At 46.9% G+C, this 22,784-nt stretch overlaps 1 protein-coding gene across 1 annotated transcript in view; it reads right to left on the bottom strand.

Moving 5' to 3' along the window:
• Window positions 1-537: 537 nt before the first annotated feature.
• LOC147678731 (phosphatidylinositol 4,5-bisphosphate 3-kinase catalytic subunit alpha isoform-like) overlaps window positions 538-22,784 on the bottom strand; it is a 188,514-nt gene continuing 166,267 nt past the window's right edge. The window contains exons 21-23 of the mRNA XM_086946190.1: window positions 22,493-22,610; window positions 10,445-10,596; window positions 538-1,755 (exon numbers count right to left, since the gene is read on the bottom strand). Of these exons, the coding sequence (XP_086802316.1) occupies window positions 1,470-1,755; window positions 10,445-10,596; window positions 22,493-22,610 (556 nt within the window). The 3' untranslated portion in view covers window positions 538-1,469. The remainder of the gene's footprint in view (window positions 1,756-10,444; window positions 10,597-22,492; window positions 22,611-22,784) is intronic.

Genomic DNA, 22,784 nt, shown 5'->3' on the forward strand with positions numbered 1-22,784 from the left:
ACTGGGACCAAAACCAAGCTCAGCCGGTGAATCTCAACATCTCCTGCCCTTGAAACACTGGCATCATACACAGCCCTGCACAGACACCTGAAAAGGGTAAATACTTTTGTGCAAATCCCCAGCCCCCACCCAGCCCTAGAGGTGACTCTCTCCTGTGCCACCCAGTCCTGGAGAAATCGGAGTCTGATTTATCGCCTATCGCTTGAGGTATCCATTGTTAAAATGTTTAACACCTTGGAATTCTCACCTCACTTAAAAACCACCCAGTTCAAACGTGGAAGTGTCTGTCATTCTTGCCCAATTCCCTTGCATCCATCTGCCCCTTATGACGACAGTGCTTGAGCGTCCCCAATACAGGCGGTCATTCAGGAAAAGGTTCTCCTCTCCGTGTCAGTCTTTGGTCCACTCGTTTCACCCAACTGAATATCAGAGGAAAAAGAAAACAAAACTTTCATCCATTCCACCTTGGTGGCTAGCAATGGACTCTTAGTGCAATATCACTTCTCCTTCACGGGTCAGTATTTCTTCTCAGTATTTGTGTTCCCCTAGTTCTACACAATTCTCTTTTTGTGGGAGAGTTATTCACGCTTCTAGATTCAAGTTCTCCATCACTTGCTTTTCCTGCTCCTTCCTCAGCTTTGTCCCGTTACATGGAGTCTAGATATCCAGTAAGCGCCAACACAATGTACATTCTAGTCATTCTCTTGCTGCATCTGCAGTTCCTCAAACTTGCATAGGACTTCCATTTCAGGTTGGAGACCATCCCAAAAGCCCAAGTTCATCCACTGGAACAGATCTCCTTTTCAGACACCTGCACCATCTGCAAGCAGGGTTTATTCAAACACCAGAAAGTCTTTATATTACCCCGGCTAAAGAGTAGACGCTTTATGTGGACTGAAAACTCCAACATCCATAAATTGAACCGGATGCAGTATAGGGCACCATCGTAGTTGGAGGCAATGCAGGGAAAATATAAATCCTAAAAACACAGAAAAGTCTAAAAGGTTTAAATGCACAAACGAATCTCACAAAGAAGACATTTCATTTCAAATCCAGCACCCTAGAGAATTTGTAGAGCCTTCTGGACATCAGCAAATCTCTTAAATGTCGATGTTTCTTCACTGAGGCAACTCCGTGTGCGCTGCCTTCAGGGGTATCCAATAAAGAAGACCACTTTAACATCTGACTAAATGTCCTAGCACCCTCTGTGAGGTTTAATCACACGAGGTCTGTAGAATGTAAATCCTCAATCTCTCAATTTGCACCCCGAGGGACCTGCGCGTTTGTGCAGCAGAATCTTCCTCTTGAAAGTGCCAGATGCTGGCTGTGCTGTCCACTGACGACCACATTCCTGGCTGCTCAGCAACCGCAGCCCGAAAGACACTGTAGAACCCATGCTGGTCATTCTCCACTAAGGAGCAATGCCTGTGTTTTGATTGGATCTGGTGGTGGTCCCCTTCCACTGTGTGCTAGTCGTGGCCGCCCTCAGTCAGGGGCATGTGGCGGATGGTGTGGAAGATCCAGTCCATCTTGGTGGTCCAGCCACCGTGGTGGGCATCGTTCATCTGCTTGGTGAAGTACTCCAGGGCCTCCTGCTCAGTCTTGTCCAGGGCCAGCGTCTTGCGTAGGTAGGCAATGTCATCGAAGGACTGCAGCTCCGGCATGCCGGATCCCAGCATCATGGAGAAGAGGTTGATGAAGAGGTTAGCGTGCTGACGGATTGCCAGGTAGGCTTTGTAACACATCTCCTGAAACCTGGGACAAGGGATAAAGGCAAGGAAGAGTAAGCACGTGTGAATGATTCACATGTCACATCAAAGACAACAGAATACAAGCTCATTAATGTGCTTTAACAGTTCCCACTACAAAACAACAGAGTTGTTATGATAGGCAGTCTTCGCGTGGCCTGCTCTATTACCATCCCATGATGTTTATGGCTTCTAACTCTGGCTAGTACCAGTGGGAAGGTTTCTCAATGCATCTTCAGAACATTAAAGGGACCATCCTGTGACTAATGATACATCTCAGTATCCCGCCTGACGTCATCCAACGAAGCAACATTCTAAAATGTCTAAAGTTGGGGATTGATAAAAAAGCAGGACTGGGTACGCAAAATGTTCTCCTGTTCGAGGACCCTGGCCTCGGAGGTATATGCAGAAGCCTGTGACAGTGTTTACTAAAAGGGCCATGATGCCTTCTGTAAATTCCTCAAATAAGTCACTATTCGATGTTCACAAATCACCACGCCTCGCTTACCAAGTCCTGGTCCACAGGTGTACAATATCTTCAAAGGGGGGTGAAGAAAGCACTTTAGAGACAGGAGGCTGCGAGTTATAATAATAGTAATAATAATAGGAATTTATTATGCGCACAGCTACCCCAACAAGGTGCACCAGCACTATAGTGGCCAGAAAATGAGGCAGCAGGCAGAGCAGCAACTAATCAAGCCGGCTAAATAGCCAGGTCTTAAGGGCTTTGCGAAACTCGCATTCAGATTGAATCAAACGCAACGGAAGAGGTAGCTTATTCCAACATTGGTGTGGTTCCTACCCCAAAAGTTGTACTTCCTGATCTAGCTTTGGAGAAACGAGGGGTGATGAGCAGGCGCTCGTCATTGGACCGTAGAGATCTCGATTGACAATAGGGGCGGAGTCTCCTCCTAAGGTAGACCGGACCACAGCCTTTTCCTGCCCTGAAGGCGAGTGTCAGCACCTTAAATTCTATTTGCTTAGCCATGGGTAGCCAATGGAGTAGTCGAAGATACGGGGAGAAATGTTGTCGAAGTGAGACTCCACATACCAAGCAGGCAGCCGCCTTTTGTCCAGTCTGCAGTCTGCGGAGCAACCTAATGAGAGACCCATGTATAAGCCATTCCCGTAGTGTAAATGGTAAGTTATCAGTGCATGAACCACAGTTTTACGGGTTGCATTGGGGAGATAGTTCATAGATTTCTTGATGATTTTAATCATGCCGAAACAAGCGGCAGCCACCCCTTGAACCTGTGTGGCAGGGGACAGTTGTTTGTCCCATCAAACACCCAGATTCCTGACCGAGTCTTTGGGTGCCGGATCAATGCCCAGTTCCTCCGGCCACCACAGATTAGAAGAGAGGGGAGAAGGTTGGTTAAAAAAATAAGATCTCGGTCTTATCTGCATTCAGTTTCAAGAAATTGTGGCCCATCCAGGCCGCAATATTCTTGAGACAATTTTTTAGTGGATCAAAAGTAGCGGTAGACACAGCATTAAAGGTAAATAGAAGCGGAGTATCATCAGTATATTAAATGATTTTGACCGCAGATGTGACAATCAATTCAGCCAGCGGGGTTAAATAAATATTAAAAAGCAGCGGGGTCAAAGCAGAGCCCTGCGGCACGCCCCCCTTAAGTGGTTTAACTGGGGAGATGAACGGATGGGTCCGGACCTGCTGTGTGCGGTCAGATAGAAAGGAGGATATCCAGTTCATCACTGACCCCCCCACTCCAATGGTCTTAAGGCGATTCAGTAGAATGGGATGGGCGACGGTGTCAAATGCTGCAGACGGTGGTTTCAAGGCTGTGTTGGTGCTGGGTTCTGCGGGAAATGTTACATAGGCCATACAGAAAGAAAGATCCGTGTTAGGATCCTTGAGCACAAGAGTAACATCAGAACCCAGAACCTAAAATCTACAGTGGCGACACACTTCCATGAGAACCGACACAGTGTTGCACAACTCAAATTCAAAGTGTTGGAGCAAGTCAAGGTGACCACGAACAATAAGAACACTTTATTAAAAAGAGAAAACTTTTGGATCCGGTTCATGTCCACCATGGTGCCCCATGGGTTGAACGACCGTATGGAATTTCAATGTTACCTGTAATAACCTCTCTGACTATTCTTTCATTCATTTTAACATCTGACTGTCTGTTACAGATTCTTTTAATCCCTTTGTTCTCTCTTTTTGTTTATCTTCTTATGCACTCGGTGAACTTAACCCATTCTAACATGGCGCCCACTGTAGAGCTTGTTTTACCCTAGTCCCTCTACTAAGTCAACTCTACAGTGCACTTGAACACAGCCCCAGTGCAGAGCGCTCGGTTCACTGCTGTCGCCTCGGAACTCCGCGGAGTCCGTGCGTAGTTTCACTTCAGTAAGTACCCTCTCAGGGACCATAGTGTTTTACACGCTATACAGGAATATTTAGAGTATATGCATGCTTGGCGGGTTGATATGCGGTACCTTGGGACTGAGAATATCACCACCACAAGTTAATTTTGTTTGAGTATCTACTCACGTTTATTTTTTCACACCCCTCTGAACCCTTCACTCACCGGTTGGTTACGGGCTAATCTCCTTTCTTTTTCTTTTTTGCTCATAGCTAATGCATTACACAGTTTGTTCGATAGTCAAGATGAGGATACTTAGCTGATGCCTTGATTCTTTTGTTTTGTTTGTAGAGTAATCCCCTGAGGAAGGGCGGGGCCCGAAATGCATCGGGATTTGTTGTGACTATGCATACATTATTGATCAAGACATGTTGAACACCAACTACTCAGTGATTTGTCTTTAAGCCATGAACTTACAATGCGTTTAATAAACTGCGCTAGTTGGAATAACACTTTCATGTGTTTGGAATGAACTATTGTCGACCTTCATACTTATGGAATAAGACCGCTTGGTCACTCTACAGTTGTGCTTGGAGGCACTCTCTCCCAAGAGGGGGGGCAATGTATTAGTTCTTGTGGATTTCTCACTGTCAGGCCAGACAGCGATCTCCTTTGAGCACACTACAGAACTTCACAACAGTTTAACTTAATTGATTAAACCTCAGCTGTGCGGGTTCCACCTTCTCTTAGTTCCATAGAGTGGCCACCTTTAATGACCACGACTAGCCGCCCATCCTGGAGCGACAAAACCGAGGAATGGCCAGTAGGCGATGAGAGGAGGAGCGAAGCGAGCGCCCAGGCCTGTAAAAGGCCACGCGCTTCCTAATGTACGAAGGTCCAGGGTCATGCAGGGCTTTATGGGCCATGGTCAAGTTTTTAAATTGAACCCGCTGGGCCACAGGTAACCATTGAAGGTCACGTAGAAGTAGCCTCGCACTGGATCGTTTGGCGATGTTAAAAAGGAGTCTGGCCACTGCATTTTGAATCAGTTGGAGTTTATTCATGAGATAGCCATGGATGCCAATGAATAAGGCATTAGCATAGTCAGGCCTGGAAAGGATAAGTGCCCGAGCCACCATTTCCTTTGCTTGCTACGGTAGCAGAGGGAAAAACTTCCTAAAAGTCTTAAAAGTGCTGAAGCAGATACCAGTACGTTTTTTAATATGCTCAGCGAACCGAAGATCTTCCCCAAACCATACCCCTAAGTTCTTGGCCAGGCTGCCCACTGACCGTAGGCATGGGAAGTCCAGTGAATGAAATGAAATGAAATGAAATTTGATTTGTAGAGCGCATGGCTGCCCGAAAGCGTCCCAGCGCTTGCTTAGGGAACCCGTCCCAGTATTCCCCTGCGAGATAACCCATTACTGGGCATCCCCAAGGTGAAAGCCAGGCATCCCGCTGCGAGGGGCCGTTGTGGAGATTAAGCAAGCTATTGCCCAGAGTTACAGAGTGGGACCCATGATTGGAATAGGCACCGAGGCGAGAATTGTCAGGTCCGGGGAAATTTTGAGCCCAAGACCCGCCGAGGCGGGGAATTGAACCCTGGTCCAGGCCAGACCTCTGCATCAGGGTCTGCCGCTCCAACCACTTGAGCCACACTTCTCCACTCCACAGTGGCCACAAGGCCTCTCTAAACAGCGGGGGAAATTTGCCATACAGCAATAGCTCAGATTTTTCTTCATTGCACTTGAGATGCGCATTGGCCAGCCAGGTAAACACAGCAGATAAGCACCTCTGCGCATCCCCGGTACACAATTTAGATCCTTTCCATGTAAATAGAAGCTGTGTATCATCGGCATATGCCATAATTTTGGCACCCAGCCCCTCCACCAGGGCAATCAGAGGAGTCATGTAGATATTAAAGAGTAGCGGGCTCAAAGTGGAGCCCTGCAGGACTCCAGTTGATCGCTTCCTGGCAGAGGATGAGAAGGGGGGCATCCAGACCTGTTGGGAGCGCTCCTCCAAAAAGGATCTCAGCCAAGCCCACACCGCACCAGAGACACGGATGCATGAGAGTCGATCGAGGAGAACCTGGTGAGGTGTATCGAAGGCGGCAGAGAGGTCCAGTAAAATCAGAGCCGCTCTGCCGCCCCTGTCCAGGTACTCCCTAATTGCTTCAGCTACCTCAACCAATGTAGTCTCCGTGCTGAAAGATGTTCTAAAAACCAGACTGGGCTACGTGGAGCGCCCCAGATGTTTCAACAAATGTGTCAAGTTGACAGAATACCACCTTTTCACAAACTTTGGCCAGTGCCGGCAGTAAGGAAATGGGATGATAGTTAGAAGGCAGCAGGGGATCAGCAGTGGATTTTTTAAGAAGCGGGAGAAGTTTCCTTGTTTCCATTGAGCGGGAGCCATTGCTGGAGCAAAAAGGTCCGGATACATGATGCCTGGGAAATTCAAAAGTAAGGACTCTGCAGCTGGAAGTCTATATCAGATAGGAACTGCTTTGTGTGTATATGTGGTCTGTGTGAAAGGGAAACATGCCGTAACTCAAAGATGAGTCAGGCAATGGCTGAAGTGGGCTTACACATTGCCCTTGGATGTATGCTATAGTTGGTCAAAGAAAAATTTGAACGACACAACCACTGATAACTAGATTAATTTTGGCTGAAACCTCTATAAGTAACTATGTCATGCACATCATTTTTGTAAAATCAAAAGGTCTTGGTTAACACAGACCTAAAAAAAGCGAATTATTCTATCATTGGGAGTCAGCCGAAAGAAATTCAAAAATGGAAAGAAAAGAGGAAGGAAAGAAAAATGGAAAGAAAAGAAATAAGGAAAGAGAAAGAAAGAACAAGAAAGATAGGATTTGAAGAAAGAGAAAGGGAAAGGGAAAAAGATGGAAAGAAGGAAAGCAACAAAAAAGAACTGCCACAAAGAAGGAAAGAAAGCATGAAAAAACAAAGGAAGAAGAAAGGAAAAAGGGGAAAGAAAAAGGAAAGAAAAGAAATAGACAGGAAATGGGAAAAAAGGAAAAGAAAGAGGGAAAGCAACAGAGAAGCAAAGAAAGACAAGGGAAAGAAAGTAACAAAGTTAGGAAGAACAAAAATGGAAGGAAAGAGAACGAGAGAAAAGAATTCCCAGATGGAGAGAAAAAAAGAAAGAAAGGAAAAAGAGGGAAATGAAAGGAAGAAATATATTTTAAAAAATACAAAAATAAAGAGAAAGAAATCATAAGGAAAGAAAGATTAAAAAATGGAAAGAGAAAAGAGGAAAGGGAAGAAAGGAAATAGAAAGGAAAAAAGAAAAGGGAAAGAAAGGGAAAATGAAGATGGAATGCAACAAAGAAGTGAAGATCCAATGAGAAAGAAAGATTAAAAATGGAAAGAAGAAGGGGAAGAATAAAGGGGAATATAGAAAATAGAAAGGAAAAAGGAAAGGAAAAAAGAAGGAATGTAGCAAAGAAGAAAACAATGAAAAAGGAAGGAAAAATAGAAAAAGAAAAAAAGGAAAGAAATAATTCAAAGAGAAAGAAAAATGATAGAAAGGAAAACAAAGGGGAAGTAACAAAGAAGAAAAGGAAACAATGTACAGAAACAAAAAGGCAAAATAAAGAACAAAAAAAGGTTAAAAAAAGAAAGGCAGAAGAAAGAAACAAAGAAAAAATGAGAAAGAACGATAATTCAAGAATGGAGAGAAAAAACAGAAAGAAAGGAAAAAGAGGGAAAGAAAAGCAACAAAAAAGGTAATAAAGATTCAAAAATGGAAAAAAAGAAAAGAAAAAACAGAAAGAAAGGAAAAGAAAGAGGGAATGAAGGAAAACAAAAAGAGAAAAGGAACAAACAAGGAAAGAAAAAGAAAAAACAGAAGACTGAGAAAGAAGAGGACAGAAATATAAAGATGGAAATTCAAAAAGAAAGACGGAAGGAAAGAAAGAAAGGAGGAAGAAAAGTAGGAAAATAGAAAAAGAATGAAAGAAAGCGAGGATAGAAAGAAAAGAGAAGAAAGGAAAGAATGAAAGAAGAGAAGAGAAGAGAAGGAAATAATAAAACAGAGACAAAACAAAGGGAAGAAAGAAAAGAAATTAATAAGGAAAATGAATAAAAAAGGGAAAAGAAAGAAAAGAGAAGGAAAAGAGAAGAGAAGAAAGGAAAGGAAAGAAGGATAGAAGAAAACAGAAAAGGAAAGAAGAAAAGCAACATAGAAGGAAAGAAGTAAAGCAAGAAAGCAGGAAAGAAGAAAAGGGAAGTAAATAGTTTGAGGAGGAAAGAAAGGATGGAAAGAAAAAAGAAATAAGGATGACAAGAAAGTAAAAAATTAAAAGTAAGAAATGAAAGAAGGAAAGAACAAAACAGCAAACAAGAAGCAAAGAAAGGAAGAAAGAGGAAGAAAAGTAAAGAAAGAATGAAATAATGAAAAGTAAGAAAGAAAATTAAAATTAAAAAATGAAATGAAGGAAGGAAAAAAAAGGCAAGAGAGAAAGAAATGAAGTACGAATGAAAGAAAAAAAGTGTTACTTATTCTTCCTGGGTTACGTTTGATAAAGAGAAATTGGCGAAATGGAGTCCAGAATAAATGTGTTCTAAATAAATTCCCACTTATTAATTCACATTTATAATATTGAAGCTCCTGGTCTATGCAAAAAAGCATAGTAAAAAGTGGATCACTTAATACAGAACAGTTTCAAATGGACACAATCTTTTGCTGTGAAATACATAGGAAGCTACAATGGTTCTTTCGGGGAGAATACAATTACTTAAGAAATAATTAAATGAATCAAAGAATGGTTGCTTAATGCATAATAAACAAATCAGAAAATAGTAGCAATTGCTTTGATTATTAATTTAGGCAAATTGAAGTTTTCATGTATATTTACAAGCATTTAACGAGCTGTCAATATGAGATACAATATTGAAGTAACATGTATTAAAGTGACATTGGGTGCTCAGTGATGGTGGTGCAGTGCATATATACCAAGTGAAATTATGTACAGATATATCAAAGGAGAAAAACTGAAGGGTGGTCAGAACAACAAAGAGAACAATATCTCTGATAGAGAGCAAATGTGCTTATTAATTTGAACCCAGATACTTGGTAGGGCTGAACCATATATTATTATCGCATTTCGACCCTGACAAGGCGTTTTTAGAGTGTCATGGCGGGTCTTCTTCAGGACAGAGAAAGGGTATGACAGCCCATCATGGGGGTGGGCTCCCATTGGCATCCCTCGTTGAGTGAAGGCTGCCAATAGATCTGCAAGGGTCAGGGAGGCTCAAGAATGTCGGGGTACTTCTTTGATTTGCAGTCTTTAAAATCTATAAAGTTGAAGTCGTAGGCGGTCATGCGAGTAATCAGCCAGTGAGGGACACACAAATGAATGGGGTCCCCAAGATAGGCCAGTCAATCAATCCTGGACACGCCCACACGCTTTGTTGCAGTCAGATTAACAAAGGACAAGCCAAAAGAAATTAACAAAAGCACTGGCAGGAGACTGGAATTGATCATGCGTGGAGTGTGGCCTGTGCTCACATCTGGTGTAAAGTGTTCTGCTTTCACCTCAGGCTCTAAAGAAAAAGTCAATACTGAAGTAATTATGGCGTAAAAACAGAAAATGCTGGAACTGAAGGGAACTAACTTGTGTGTGGATGTGTTCATTGAGAGAGAACAAAATGCAGTCACTCAAAGTGAAGTTCAGAGGCTGAGGTATAGGCTGACCCACAGCCCCATGCTGTATGCTGTAGTGGGTGAAAACAAAATGTGAATGACAGAACAACAGACCAATGGATGAAGAGAGGTGGCTGGAACCGTTTAAGTATATTCTGCATTTAGTCTGCTGCTGATAAATTCTTTAATTCTGGACCTCCCCACCCAAATAATCTACTACTATCAAAGAATGAGGATAACTCCACGAATTCACTGGAGATCATGTAATCCCTGAAATCCCATACTTTACTGCACATGAATGCTTTAAATCTGGACTCTCCATATATTCTACTGGTGATGAATGCTTTAATTCTGGGCACGCTGCGTAATCTACTTCTGGGAATGAAAGATGAGGACTTCACTGATCTAATGGAGTTGAATCATTTCACTCTGAAGAATCCACATCATCTACTGGGACACAAATGTGTAATTCTGGAGATTTCATGAAATGTACTGTGGGTGGGAGGCACTTCTGCTTATGTTAGCTATCATTCTGTGGGGTTAATGTTTTATGGCTTTGACCTGCAGTTAACCAATTAGAACAATAATATGCAATTCCTCAGCAGTACTGGGAGAGTCCTATGTTATAACTAGTAGTCACGCATGTACGGTGAGTGCTGCGCATGGATCAGCTCGCCCTTTTAAGTATCTGACCTCTCAAACTCCTTGGTCTTGGTGTACTCTGGAACTCCTTTGCTAATGACAATCAGGAAGTCCTGGGTCAGTACAAACGGGACGCGCTCCCTCTTGTAGCCAAACTTCTTCTTCTTATGGTCCAGGAAGTGGCCAAAGTCGATGTGGAAGAGCTGTTGGGAGGCGGAGACAAACAGGTGTTTATGGGTTAGGTAGAATGATGGACAACGACCTCCATATATTTCAAAATACCATACTTGACACCAACCCTAGGCGTTGTACTACGCTACACTCGTGGAGCGTGCATAGTTTACGCTACTACGCAAATTGCATGTAGCGCAGTGCAAAAATGCATATCGGGCATTTTTTGCTTGCTCGCGGTCCTCAACGTCAAGTTGGTGACCGCAAGCGACAAAATCAACATCCCGGTGAGACTTTTTCCTCGATCACGATCAGCAACATCAAGTTGCCGATCGCGAGCGTCGAAATAAACCTCCCGGCGAGATTCTCAAAGCGGGGAGGTTAGGTTTCTCATTGCGAGTGGTCATGTATGGTCGCCAAGAGAAACTACCAGTCCGCGTTGAGAAAGCTGCTGCTAGAGTGCAAATCTATTCGAGCGGCAGAAAATGACTGCTTGCACTGTGCAAGATGCCGTTTGCAATGATTGAACAGTGCGGACAAGCATCTGGCACTGTGCAATCAGTGTGAAGAGCATTTTTCCTACCACACTATGCAGTTCGCGTAGCTACGCATAGCGTGCGTAGTGTGAAGTGCACTTCGCGTAGCTACACGTAGCGCTACTACGCAACTACGCCCAGGGTTACTGGACACCAACCTATCCTCGGAGCAAAGGGTGTATGCAGGAGTCAACTCACTCAAGTGACTCAGTATACTTGGGTAGGTTCTAACACTTCAGTGCATGCATGTATTTCAGTAATTTACAATTTATCAGACAACTTCATTTATATATCAAGCAAAAATAAGAAACAGGGAAGAAGTTTACAGCAGCTATTAAAACATACTTTTCCCATGATCACAAAGCAAGGTATGCCTCCCGCCAGTCCTTTATTGACAAACAAATATCAGGAACAAGGCAGGAGTGGTAACGCAAATTTCAAAATGGACGCCCGCTTTACAAACTCATATTATACATCGCTTATCATTTATTGCCAAGAATGGAGTTCATATTGCAGACATGTGGGCTGCTGAACAGATGCTATGATCATCATTACCCCAAAGGTCAAATTAGCCTAAATGTAGGAAGCTAACACCTTTGGTCAGTAACGTGTGAACTGTAAAGGGGTGGGAGGGGAAATCTCTACCTGAAAATGTGTTTTTCCATCTTTTTTCTCTCCTTGGTAACTTTATTAATAGTTCTGCTGTGTAGACAGCCAGAGAACTCGCTTTGCTGCTGAGGGTTGAGCTTGTAAGCTTAGTTAAGCCTGAGCTGCAGCTCTGCTGTCTAAATGAAAAGGCCTGCCAGGCGTGTGTGTCATCTGCAAGATCTGTGTTTCCTATGTGAAAACTTAGATCGGACATGCCTAACTCGTAAAGCTGTGCTGTGCATGATGTTTAAGCTTATTAGTCATTTGTGAAATGAGTGAGGGCTCAGGTCAAAAAATAGTCTTTGTGATTCGCCCCGGTCGCCCCCTTCCAGCATCCTTTTAGGGGAAACGATGCCTCCAGGGCAGAGCACCAGCATGTTTAGATGTCAACTTCAATGCTTCGCATGTAGACTCTATGACCCTGCCTTTCTCTCCTGTCTCTTTCTTGCACTTTGCAGTAAACACCCTGCGAAGCGCAGTGCCAGTGCCCCACAGCGCCAGTCCCCGCAGTGCCAGTACCCCGCAGTGCCAGTGCCCCGCAGTGCCAGTGCCCCGCAGTACCAGTGCCCCGCAGTGCCAGTGCCCTGCAGTGCCAGTGCCTGCAGTGCCAGTGCCCGCAGTGCCAGTGCCCTGCAGTGCCAGTGCCCCGCAGTGCCAGTGCCCCGCAGTGCCAGTGCCCCGCAGTACCAGTACCCCGCAGTGCCAGTGCCCCGCAGTGCCAGTGCCCCGCAGTACCAGTACCCCGCAGTGCCAGTGCCCCGCAGTGCCAGTGCCCCGCAGTGCCAGTGCCCCGCAGTGCCAGTGCCCCGCAGTGCCAGTGCCCCGCAGTACCAGTACCCTGCAGTGCCAGTGCCCCGCAGTGCCAGTGCCCCGCAGTGCCAGTGCCCCGCAGTGCCAGTGCCGCGCAGTACCAGTACCCCGCAGTGCCAGTACCCCGCAGTGCCAGTGCCCCGCAGTGCCAGTGCCCCGCAGTGCCAGTGCCCCGCAGTACCAGTACCCCGCAGTGCCAGTGCCCCGCAGTGCCAGTGCCCCGCAGTGCCAGTGCCCCGCAGTACCAGTACCCCGCAGTACCAGTGCCCCGCAGTGCCAGTGCCCCGCAGTACCAGTACCCCGCAGTGCCAGTGCCCTGCAGTACCAGTACCCCGCAGTGCCAGTGCCCCGCAGTGCCAGTGCCCCGCAGTGCCAGTACCCTGCAGTGCCAGTGCCCCGCAGTGCCAGTGCCCCGCAGTGCCAGTGCCCCGCAGTACCAGTACCCCGCAGTGCCAGTGCCCCGCAGTGCCAGTGCCCCGCAGTGCCAGTGCCCCGCAGTACCAGTACCCCGCAGTGCCAGTGCCCCACAGTGCCAGTGCCCCGCAGTACCAGTACCCCGCAGTGCCAGTGCCCCGCAGTGCCAGTGCCCCGCAGTGCCAGTGATCCGCAGTGCCAGTGATCCGCAGTGCCAGTGCCCTGCAGTACCAGTACCCTGCAGTGCCAGTGCCCCGCAGTGCCAGTGCCCCGCAGTGCCAGTGCCGCGCAGTACCAGTACCCCACAGTGCCAGTACCCCGCAGTGGCAGTACCCTGCAGTGCCAGTGCCCCGCCGCAGTACCAGTGCCCCGCAGTGCCAGTGCCCCGCAGTGCCAGTGCCCCGCAGTACCAGTGCCCCGCAGTGCCAGTGCCCCGCAGTGCCAGTGCCTGCAGTGCCAGTGCCCCGCAGTGCCAGTGCCCTGCAGTGCCAGTGCCCCGCAGTACCAGTACCCCGCAGTGCCAGTGCCCCGCAGTGCCAGTGCCCCGCAGTACCAGTACCCCGCAGTGCCAGTGCCCCGCAGTGCCAGTGCCCTGCAGTACCAGTACCCCGCAGTGCCAGTGCCCCGCAGTGCCAGTGCCCCGCAGTGCCAGTGCCCCGCAGTGCCAGTGCCCCACAATGCCAGTGCCTTGCAGTGCCAGTACCCTACAGCGCTTCCCACAGGTCAGCGGCACCACCTTGCCTTGGTCGCTCATGGGCATCCTTGTGGGAGATTGTAGGCAGCAGCACAGCCCTAGCACACAACTGGGAGAAAGTGGCTAATGGGCAATGAGATGAGCTGCTGCCCTGTGCAGGGTCTCTCCACCTGGTCACGTCACTGACCGCACCTCTCTCCCCTTAAACTAAAGCTCATGCTGTGTGAAGAAAGAGGGGTGCGAACAGCTGAGAAAACATGCCATCTCCTGAGACGCTCGACTCATCTCCGGGGCAATTGTTAGAGCCCCTGAGGAAGTCATATTTATAGAAAAGGTGCTAGTCTAACCCCAGATGTGTTGGAGTGCAGGCATTAACAGACCACACCCTCACAGAGAGTAAGGCCTGGACACACGCATGATTCACACTAACAGCGAGAGCTGCACCGCCGTGAGGTCACTGACCATGGGCATGGGCAGCAGTCCTATAGCTGCTATAAGGACAACCTCTGACCCCTCGAGGGCCGGGACAGGTTTTAGACTCGCATTACCAGGGACAGGCCTAGGCCTCTGTGATCTCTCTAGCCTAGCATGACTAGTGTGTCAAACAAAAGATCAGGCTACTAGGTTCAGCAGCAACTGGGCAGGGGTGCACACATGCTCTCCATGCTGGGGAAACGCATGTCCCAGCAACAGCTGTGCACACACAGTGGAAGGCAGCCAATGGGAGAAGGGGGCTGACAAGTGCTTTTATGCAATTCTGGGCGGCAGCAAAATGTATGTGACACTTCAACAGACCAGTGGATGAAGAGAGCTGCATAAGGGCCTATAAATGTATTTTTAATATGTGTTTGGGAATCATGACGCGGGAAACACTAGAGCTGCCTGCAGCCAGCACCAACGAGAAGGCCAGAGTGCAACTCCAGCCACAGAGCAGCTTACAGAGACAACAGGATTCAAAAGGCGACGCACGCACTAAAAAAAGACTTCAGGCCTTAGCCTAATTTTAGAAGGTTTCAAATGCTTCGGGCAGCCATTAGAGTCAACAGGAAGCGCTTTTGTTCCCGTGAGAGCTTTTGCATCCGGAAGGAAAGCAAGGGCTGCTTTTAGCCTAGATTTTTATGCCATTGTTTCCTCTTTTTGTACGCGCGTGATTTCTGCCGCTGTACGCTAGGTGGCAGTGTGATCCCACAGCATTTTTCACATAAACTGAACACCATTTCAGTAGGAGAGCGGAGGCGCCTGATGGTCGAAGCTCGCTTCGTGGCACAAACAGCACAGGCCTTCCCAGGATGATAAAAGGGTCCCAGGAGATTTCTTTTTCAGGATCGACAATAATACTTGTCCAGGAATCTTGATTAACGCACGACTATGCTCCAAAAGATTTCATGGTTTATTATATTCATTCTACCATGGACAGTGTTTTCGTTTGAGTGGCAGTTTATTTATTATAATATTGGCCCCCTCCTGCCAGTAGCGCAAATAAAAAAAAAAAAAACTATAACCCGCGTTCATTATCATTTTATTTACAGGAGTCTTGAGGGCGGGGCCACGGGAGAGGTATGCACCATTATCAATGCGCATGACGGCTTGGCCGGCCATCTCATACTCTCTCCAACCCAGCTACATTGCAGGGTTGGAAACAGCAAAGCACTGGCTCCCAGTCTCCCTGGGAGCGCAAATCATTGGCGCTCAGGCTAATCCGTGAGAGCAGCGTCAGGATTGGCCGCAGGGGATTCTCTGCCAGCATCAATGCCACGAACGGAGCAGTAGACGGCGATGTGGCGGGCTGCAGGTAAACACTTTTATTTAAAATCCTTTTTTTGTTATTTGTCGCCTCCCCCGCTCCTCACCTCTCCAGAGACACCGGCCGCTACTGTAATAGCCTCGATTTTTCGAAATTGGTTTGGAATTTTTCTTGTGTTATGTTTTGAGTTTATTATTGTTTGAGTAAAATACTTTACGCACTGCCTCACACTTCAGCCTGTCGGCTCTGTGTCATAGCTGGCAGGAGGTTGACCACAGGTTTATTTAGTGAGTTTTGTGATTCACCTGTCAATGCACCTGATTATTATTTGATGGGGGTCCTCGCCCCCGACATAATACTCGAACTTCTGACAAAGTAGATAAGAGATATACATTTTTTACTTAGAAGTCATATGTCTTTCCTCCGCTTTTGACCAGGTTCACTGTGCAAAACTATGGTTTAAATTATTGCATTGAGACAAACCTCCTATCTTAGAAGCTATGTTAATCCAACTGTAATACTTGGGTCAAGATACTTTTGTGTTCTGCTAATAAATATTACAACAAGATCCACATGCAAAATGGCTTACAATTGGGGAGAGGGGATGGCCTAACGGCTAGGGCGGTCGACCTCGAATCTGGTGAACCGGGTTCGGGTCTCGGCAAGGACGCTGAACATCCTGTGATTCTGGGCAAATCACGTAATCTCACCGTGCCTAACAAAAAAGGAATGTGTCCTCATGTAATGCAACTAGTGCTATGTAAAGCGCTCTGATACCCGATTCGGGTCAAGTTCGCGCTATGTAAAACTCTGTAAAATGAAATAAATACAAAAATATTGTCTGTCCTGCCCCCTTGCCATTTTCTTTATATACAGCTGATCTCCCACCGTTTAAAATATCCCATAAAGACATATCCTCCAAGTTTGACTGGGAGAAAGTTCAACTTATTAATGATGCTACTGATATAGTCCTATTTGATTTTACTCTCACCGGTCTACAAAATAAATACAAAATATTTCTGTAATAGCTGGAAAATGTATATCTTCTAATAAATGTGAGATTTTAGTGTTCGGCTGGCAAACCTGCTCGTGAATGATCTGTTAATAATCAACCTCTTACAATCAATACACCTACCTAGCGGTGCTAATATGAACGAATTACTCTACCAAGATGTAGGCAGCTAAAACCACAAGTGAAGGGAAATGGGCTGCTTGGATTCTTTAACTTCTTGGGCAGACAGGAGTTCGATGCACTTGTGAAAGTCTGTACTGCTAAGAATCATACGTCATGGTTTTGAATCTTATAAAATACACAACTATCAACTAATGTGACTGGTTGAAAGTGCTCCTTGGGAGCACTTTATGATTGTAAGAAGGAGTTGCTCAGTGAAGCATTAAGGCTAGAGCAAGACATGTTGGGTGTTTAATAATCAAGGTTATTGTAAACTTGTGGATGCGGTAATATGTAAGAATAAGTGACTCAACTGCGTTACAGGATCTTGTGTGTAATGGAATGTTTGTGTTACCCCACGAATCCCTTTTTACCTTGCTGTAAAATTTCTGCAAATAATGTGCCTCTTACTCTAGACTTATTAAGTTATGACATGTGTAAGGATGGCTATAGACAAAGTATTTACAGATGTATGCTCTACCCGTCCAAATTGCGGCAGATATTTCCTGGTTCCCCTGATAGGTGTTGGAGGGGAATGCGGTCTACTGGGTGATTTCCGCCACATCTGGTGGGATTGCCCTGTCATTCGCCCCTACTGGGGAGAGATCCTATCTCATGTCAAGGAGATGTTGGGGTATCCGATCTCGGACTCGATGGCTCATATCTTACTAGGACTCCGAGACCCGGCCCTCACTCTCCAGACCAAAGCAGAAAAAAAGATAATGTGGTTATGTATGGGGGCGGCCAAGCTCACGCTGGCCGCGGCGTGGAAAAAGAAAGAAGCCCCCGCAATTTTGTTGTGGCACGCGAGACTGTGGAAACTGTCGAGTATGGAGAGAATGGCTGATATCTTCAGGGATGACTTTAAGAACTTCACATTCCGTTGGGGCCCCCTGGTCCGCTTTCTATCTAAGGGTCTTCCCTCGGACGTCTGTCCGCCCAGTGTGCGAGCTCTCCATCTATTTAAAGTATGATTGTCCAGCTCTCGAATGAACAGAACTTTTATTTTGCAGCCATTGCTACCACCACTAGGGGTGGGGGGAGGGATATGGGTATGGGGGGAGTTCTTTTGGTTTATGTGCTTGCGACAGTCTGACAGATTAAAGTGACGGCACTCGGCCTTCACGGGATGCGGGCTTACCAACTCCCACGGTTGTCAGAGCCTCCTTTATCACTGCTCCTCCTGAGACTGAGCTCCTATGGTTCACCTGTCAGTGATGTGACCCCCGCTAAGCCCTTGATCTCTAAGTTGGCCTTGGCCATTTACGGCCTGGGTACCTGTTATCCAACCTGGACTTGGTGTCATATATGGTATGCCTTGCTTAGCTACCCCTTGCGTGGGATGACATGTAGACTGTCGCAAGTCTTTTTTCTCTTTGTCACTAAAACTTAATAAAATCTGGTTTGACAAAAAAAAAAGATGTATGGAAGTTCTTGTTCTCCTAGAACCTTCTGCTGCTTTTGATACGGTGGATCGTCTATTCTTCTCTCCTCTCCTGCCTCTTGTCCTCAACTTGTCTTCCTTGTATATTTTCAGGCGCTTCTTTTTGGTCTCATGGAAATCGTTCACTCTGTGCACATCACCAAGTTCAATTCAGCATCAGTTCCAGGCTTCTGCTTCACCCCTCTCCGATTTCTGTCTTTATACTATTCCTGAATGTGCCTTTCATTTCCACTTCTAAGCAGATTCTCTGATTTTCTTTTCTTTCTCTTCTTTTCCACTTCTCTTTAGGCACGTTTCTATGCATACATATATGATATTTAAGAACGGATGGCCTCTCATTTACTTAAACCTCAATGCCTTTAAGGTAGACATTCTTTTCCTTCTTGTTTGCTTCCTCATAATCTTCTCCACCTCTGGTTAGTTTTCCTCGTACTACTGTTCTTGATTCCCCTTCTTCCCTTCGCATGAGCTTTGTCCTTAATACTTCTCTTAACTTTATACCTTAAATTGCGGTGCTCGTTACAACCTGCTGCTTTCATCTTTTAATATCCTGACATTCAAATCTTTTGTCTTTATTCCTTTCTTGAAACTTCTCTTGATAACACTCATCCTTTCATGATGTAATAATTGTCCGTCCTTTCATCTAGGGCTGCACCAATATTGGATTGCTACCTCCAATCCATTCAAAATGCAGGTGTCCCACTTCCAAGTCAGCCCTCAAGACCTGCCACCTGCAGACTTCAGCTGAGTCAGGAGTTAACTGTTTTTAGTTCACTGTAAACTAGTTTTTTTTTGTGCAATGCGTTCAAATGCTATTCCTTGCAGGCACCCTCTTACTTTTTCTCGTTAATGTCCCCCTGTGTTCAGTCTCGGTCTTCGCTTTCCACTTCTCGGAGTTCCTAGTCTGTTCCTAACCTTCCACTTGCTTCTTCTCGGTTCTGCTCACCACACCACTTTCCTTTTATGGATCTACCTTCCTGTATCAGTTAAATTTACTCACAAATTTTGGTCCTTGAAAACTATTCGAGGTGCACTTCATGGTACAACCTGCGCTTATGGACTCCAGCGCTTATCGTCACTTAAGATTCACAGCCATCAAGCATGCAGCGCAGGCGCGCAGCGGTCGCGCCGTTGGCGTGCCGGAGGTGCACCAGAGGTAAGCCCGTTGGCGCCCGTTCACGCACAGGTCGCGCCCAGTGCCAGCCAGGCTGCCTCTTTTGCCCTACCCCGCTTAGTTTATTCCAGGGAGGAGCTTATTCGGATGGACCAGCGTTCCAACCTGAGTTGCCGCCCAGACACTACCCCCTGCCGCTCGAGGATGCTGTCTTGTGGCCTGCTGAATGTTAGATCTCTCAGCAAGCACCATGTGGAAATTGTACTCCTCATCGAATCGTACGATCTAGACGTGCTATTCCCGACGGAGACGTGGACCCGTGCAGATAGCCTGGTAGAACTCGGTACGGCTTGTCCCCTGGGTTATAAAATTAGGCATAACCCTCGAATTGGGAGCAGAGGGGGAGGTGTGGGTTTCATCCTCAGGGACACATTGGCCCTATCTCAGCTGGAGATTAAAGAGGTCCAAGGTTTTGAACTCTTGGGCTTCTCTTTAAAAGGCCAGGGGGGAGTCTTGTACTCTGGGTTGCTATGCTATAGATCACCTAGCAATGCCCTGTCAGCTTTACCTGAGTTGGTAGATCTTATTTATGATCTTGCCAATACTCATGCCAGGTTAGTAGTTCTGGGGGATTTCAATTTATGGCCTAACGGCCCTTCGGACTTAGCTTATAGAGACCTGTGCCAGGCCTGCTGTAATATACATCTACATCAGCTGGTGCTATCCCAGACTCACCTGAAGGGTCATATTATGGATCTAATCTTTGCGGACGCCACTCAAGTCACGATCAGGGACATAATTTCCCAAGGCTGGACAGACCATGCCCTTGTTCACTTCTCCCTACTGACACTTTGAGGTGTAGCAACTCAGGGGCCACCAAATTTTGTAGACAATGGTCCAAACGTTTGAAATATCCTAGCCTACCAACCTTGCTATCTGGTGGATTTACTTTGGGAGGAAATGTGGAAGAGAGCTATGCGAGCCTCTGCCAACAAATTACAAAATCTTTGGATAAAGCGGCTCCATTGCAGAAAGCAAGGGAAAGGTCAAAACTTGCCATGCCTTGGTATACTAAAGATCTCCTCCAGTTGAGGTTGCGCTGTAAGCAGGCGGAAAGAGCCTGGAGGAAGCACTATTTAGAGCCAGATAAAGCCCTTTTCAAACAGACACTTCTGGACTATAAAGCGCAGATCAAGTGCGCAAAAGCAAACTTTTTTGAGGAGACGCTAACCCAGGGAGCGAATAAGTCTCAGACTTTGTTCAAAATTGTTAAGGACCTCTCTCATCCGGCCTGTGCTACTAACAACATTCCGGCCTCTCAGTCCTTATGTGATTCCCTGGCAGCTGCTTTCGAGGATAAGATTGCCACCATTTTGAGCCAGCTACCCCTTGCCTCCAGCCTCTGACTATCCCGACACCACTGCCCACCCCTGGCGTTTTTTTAGGAAGTTGTAGGGCTGGTACGCCTGGACAGTTTTCTTCCCCCTTCCTATAAGGACGTTTGTCTTCTGGCCAATAGCGTGTCTTCAGGATCCCCTATGGACCCGATGCCCCACAGATTCTGGAAGCTGTTCCAAGAGAAACTTTTCCCTCCTCTCCATGCCATTTGCTGCCAGTCCCTCAGTACTGCCACGGTTCCTGACTGCTGGAAACTGGCTGTGGTCTCTCCTCTTCTGAAGAAGGCAACGCTGGACCCCACATGTTCGGCAAACTATCGGCCAATTTCGCTTCTTCCCTTCCCTGTGAAAATCTTGGAGAAGCTGGTCACTAAACATCTATCTAGTTTCCTTGAAACTAATATCTGTCTGGATGTGGCCCAGTTCGGCTTTAGGCCAGCTCACGGCACAGAGTCTGCACTGGTGGTCGTCTTGGATGATCTTCGTTCGCGAGTCGACTCGGGTCGGGCAGCCTTCTTAGTGCTGCTCGACATGTCGTCCGCGTTCGACAAGGTCAGCCACGCCATTCTCATCAGCAAACTTGAGGAAATTGGGGTGGCTGGCCTGGCCCGGGACTGGCTGATCTCCTATCTTCAGAATAGGCACCAGGTAGTGGCCTTGCCACCTTTTAGATGTGACATTAAAAAAGTGGGGCAAGGCGTGCCTCAGGGGTCGGCAATCAGCCCTATTCTATTTAATCTTTACCTCCCTCCTTTGATCAGGTTGATCAGATCATTCGGGCTTACGGTAATCAATTATGCTGACGATACGCAGCTCATTTTCTCCTTTGAAGGCAGAGATGCCGTGTCTCAGGAGACCTTTCATCGCTGCATGACAGCCACGGCGGACTGGTTGCGACAGAACTCCCTTCAGTTTAATGGCTCTAAAACTGAGGTGCTGCACTGTTCTATGGATCGTATCCCCTGTCCTCTGCCGGCGGACTTCTGGCCTACTTCTTCCCTGGGCACAGTTGCGGCGGCGGCCTCCGCCCGTAACTTGGGCGTCATGTTTGGACCAAACCTACAGTTGGATGTCTTTGTTAACAAGACAGTTGCCACATGTATGTCGTTGCTCCGCATGTTACGTAAAATTCTTCCCATGCTTCCGGCTCAAGCTAGACCAGAGGTAGTGTGCAGTATTATTCTTAGCAGGCTTGATTACTGCAACGCACTACTTCTGGGTGCTCCCAGCACCTTGATCGGTAAGCTGCAGCGCATACAGAACATGGCAGCTAAGTTGGCCCTCTCTCGGTTGCGCTCAGCTCTTCATTCTTGGCGCTCAAAGATCTCCACTGGTTGCCTGTCCACCAACGCATTTGTTTCAAAGCGTCCTGTTTAGTCTTCAGAGCCCTTCATGGACAGGGGCCTGTCTTGTTGCAAGAGCTTTTTTCCTGGTACTCCACAGCTAGACTTCTGCGATCTACATCGGCATGTCTGGCGACAGTTCCAAGAATTCAGAGGATACGGATGGGCGGCCGTTCCTTTGGATTCACTGCTGCCAAACTCTGGAACTCCCTTCCTCTGCGCTTAAGGAGTGCCGGGGAATTCATTTCCTTTAAAAAAGGACTGAAGACTCATCTGTTTCCTAGGGTGGTATAACTTTAGGTCTGCGTGATGGTCGGGTAGAGTCAAAGCGCCAGGATACCCTCTGGGTGACAGTCTGCGCTATAGAAGTATGCGATACATACATACATACATTAAAGTTCATTTGTGCCCTACAACCTGCTAAGTACTGTACAGTTGTACCCTACAACTGCTAGAAAGAGGGCTTTGTAGCCCTCATCCTCCTCTCGGTCAATGATCGCCCACATTCTGTAACCGGCTGCAGATCGCTTACTAACATCCTGTAACTATGGATAATTCGCCTGGTCCCCCACTGCCCTGCACTCCACATCCACCGCCCAGCATGGACACTCACCTGCCCGTCGTCTTTCACCATGATGTTGCTGTTGTGCCGGTCGCCGATGCCCAGGATGAAGGTTGCCACGCAGTAGCCTGCACAGGAGCGAGTGAACAGGTCGATCGCGGCATCATAGCTACAAGGAACGAGATAGACATTCAAGAGGTCACACGAGGATGTACCAACACTGCAGACCAATGGACCAACGTACAATCCAAACGAGTGAATCATGCATCCCGCCCCCTGTATGCGCTCTACCATCCATCAGAGACTGTCCCTAGACACAGGAAATCTCTGGGTCATCTCTAGA

This window comes from Lissotriton vulgaris, chromosome 12 (assembly GCF_964263255.1).
Source record: "Lissotriton vulgaris chromosome 12, aLisVul1.2, whole genome shotgun sequence".
Classification (NCBI taxonomy): Eukaryota; Metazoa; Chordata; class Amphibia; order Caudata; family Salamandridae; genus Lissotriton; species Lissotriton vulgaris.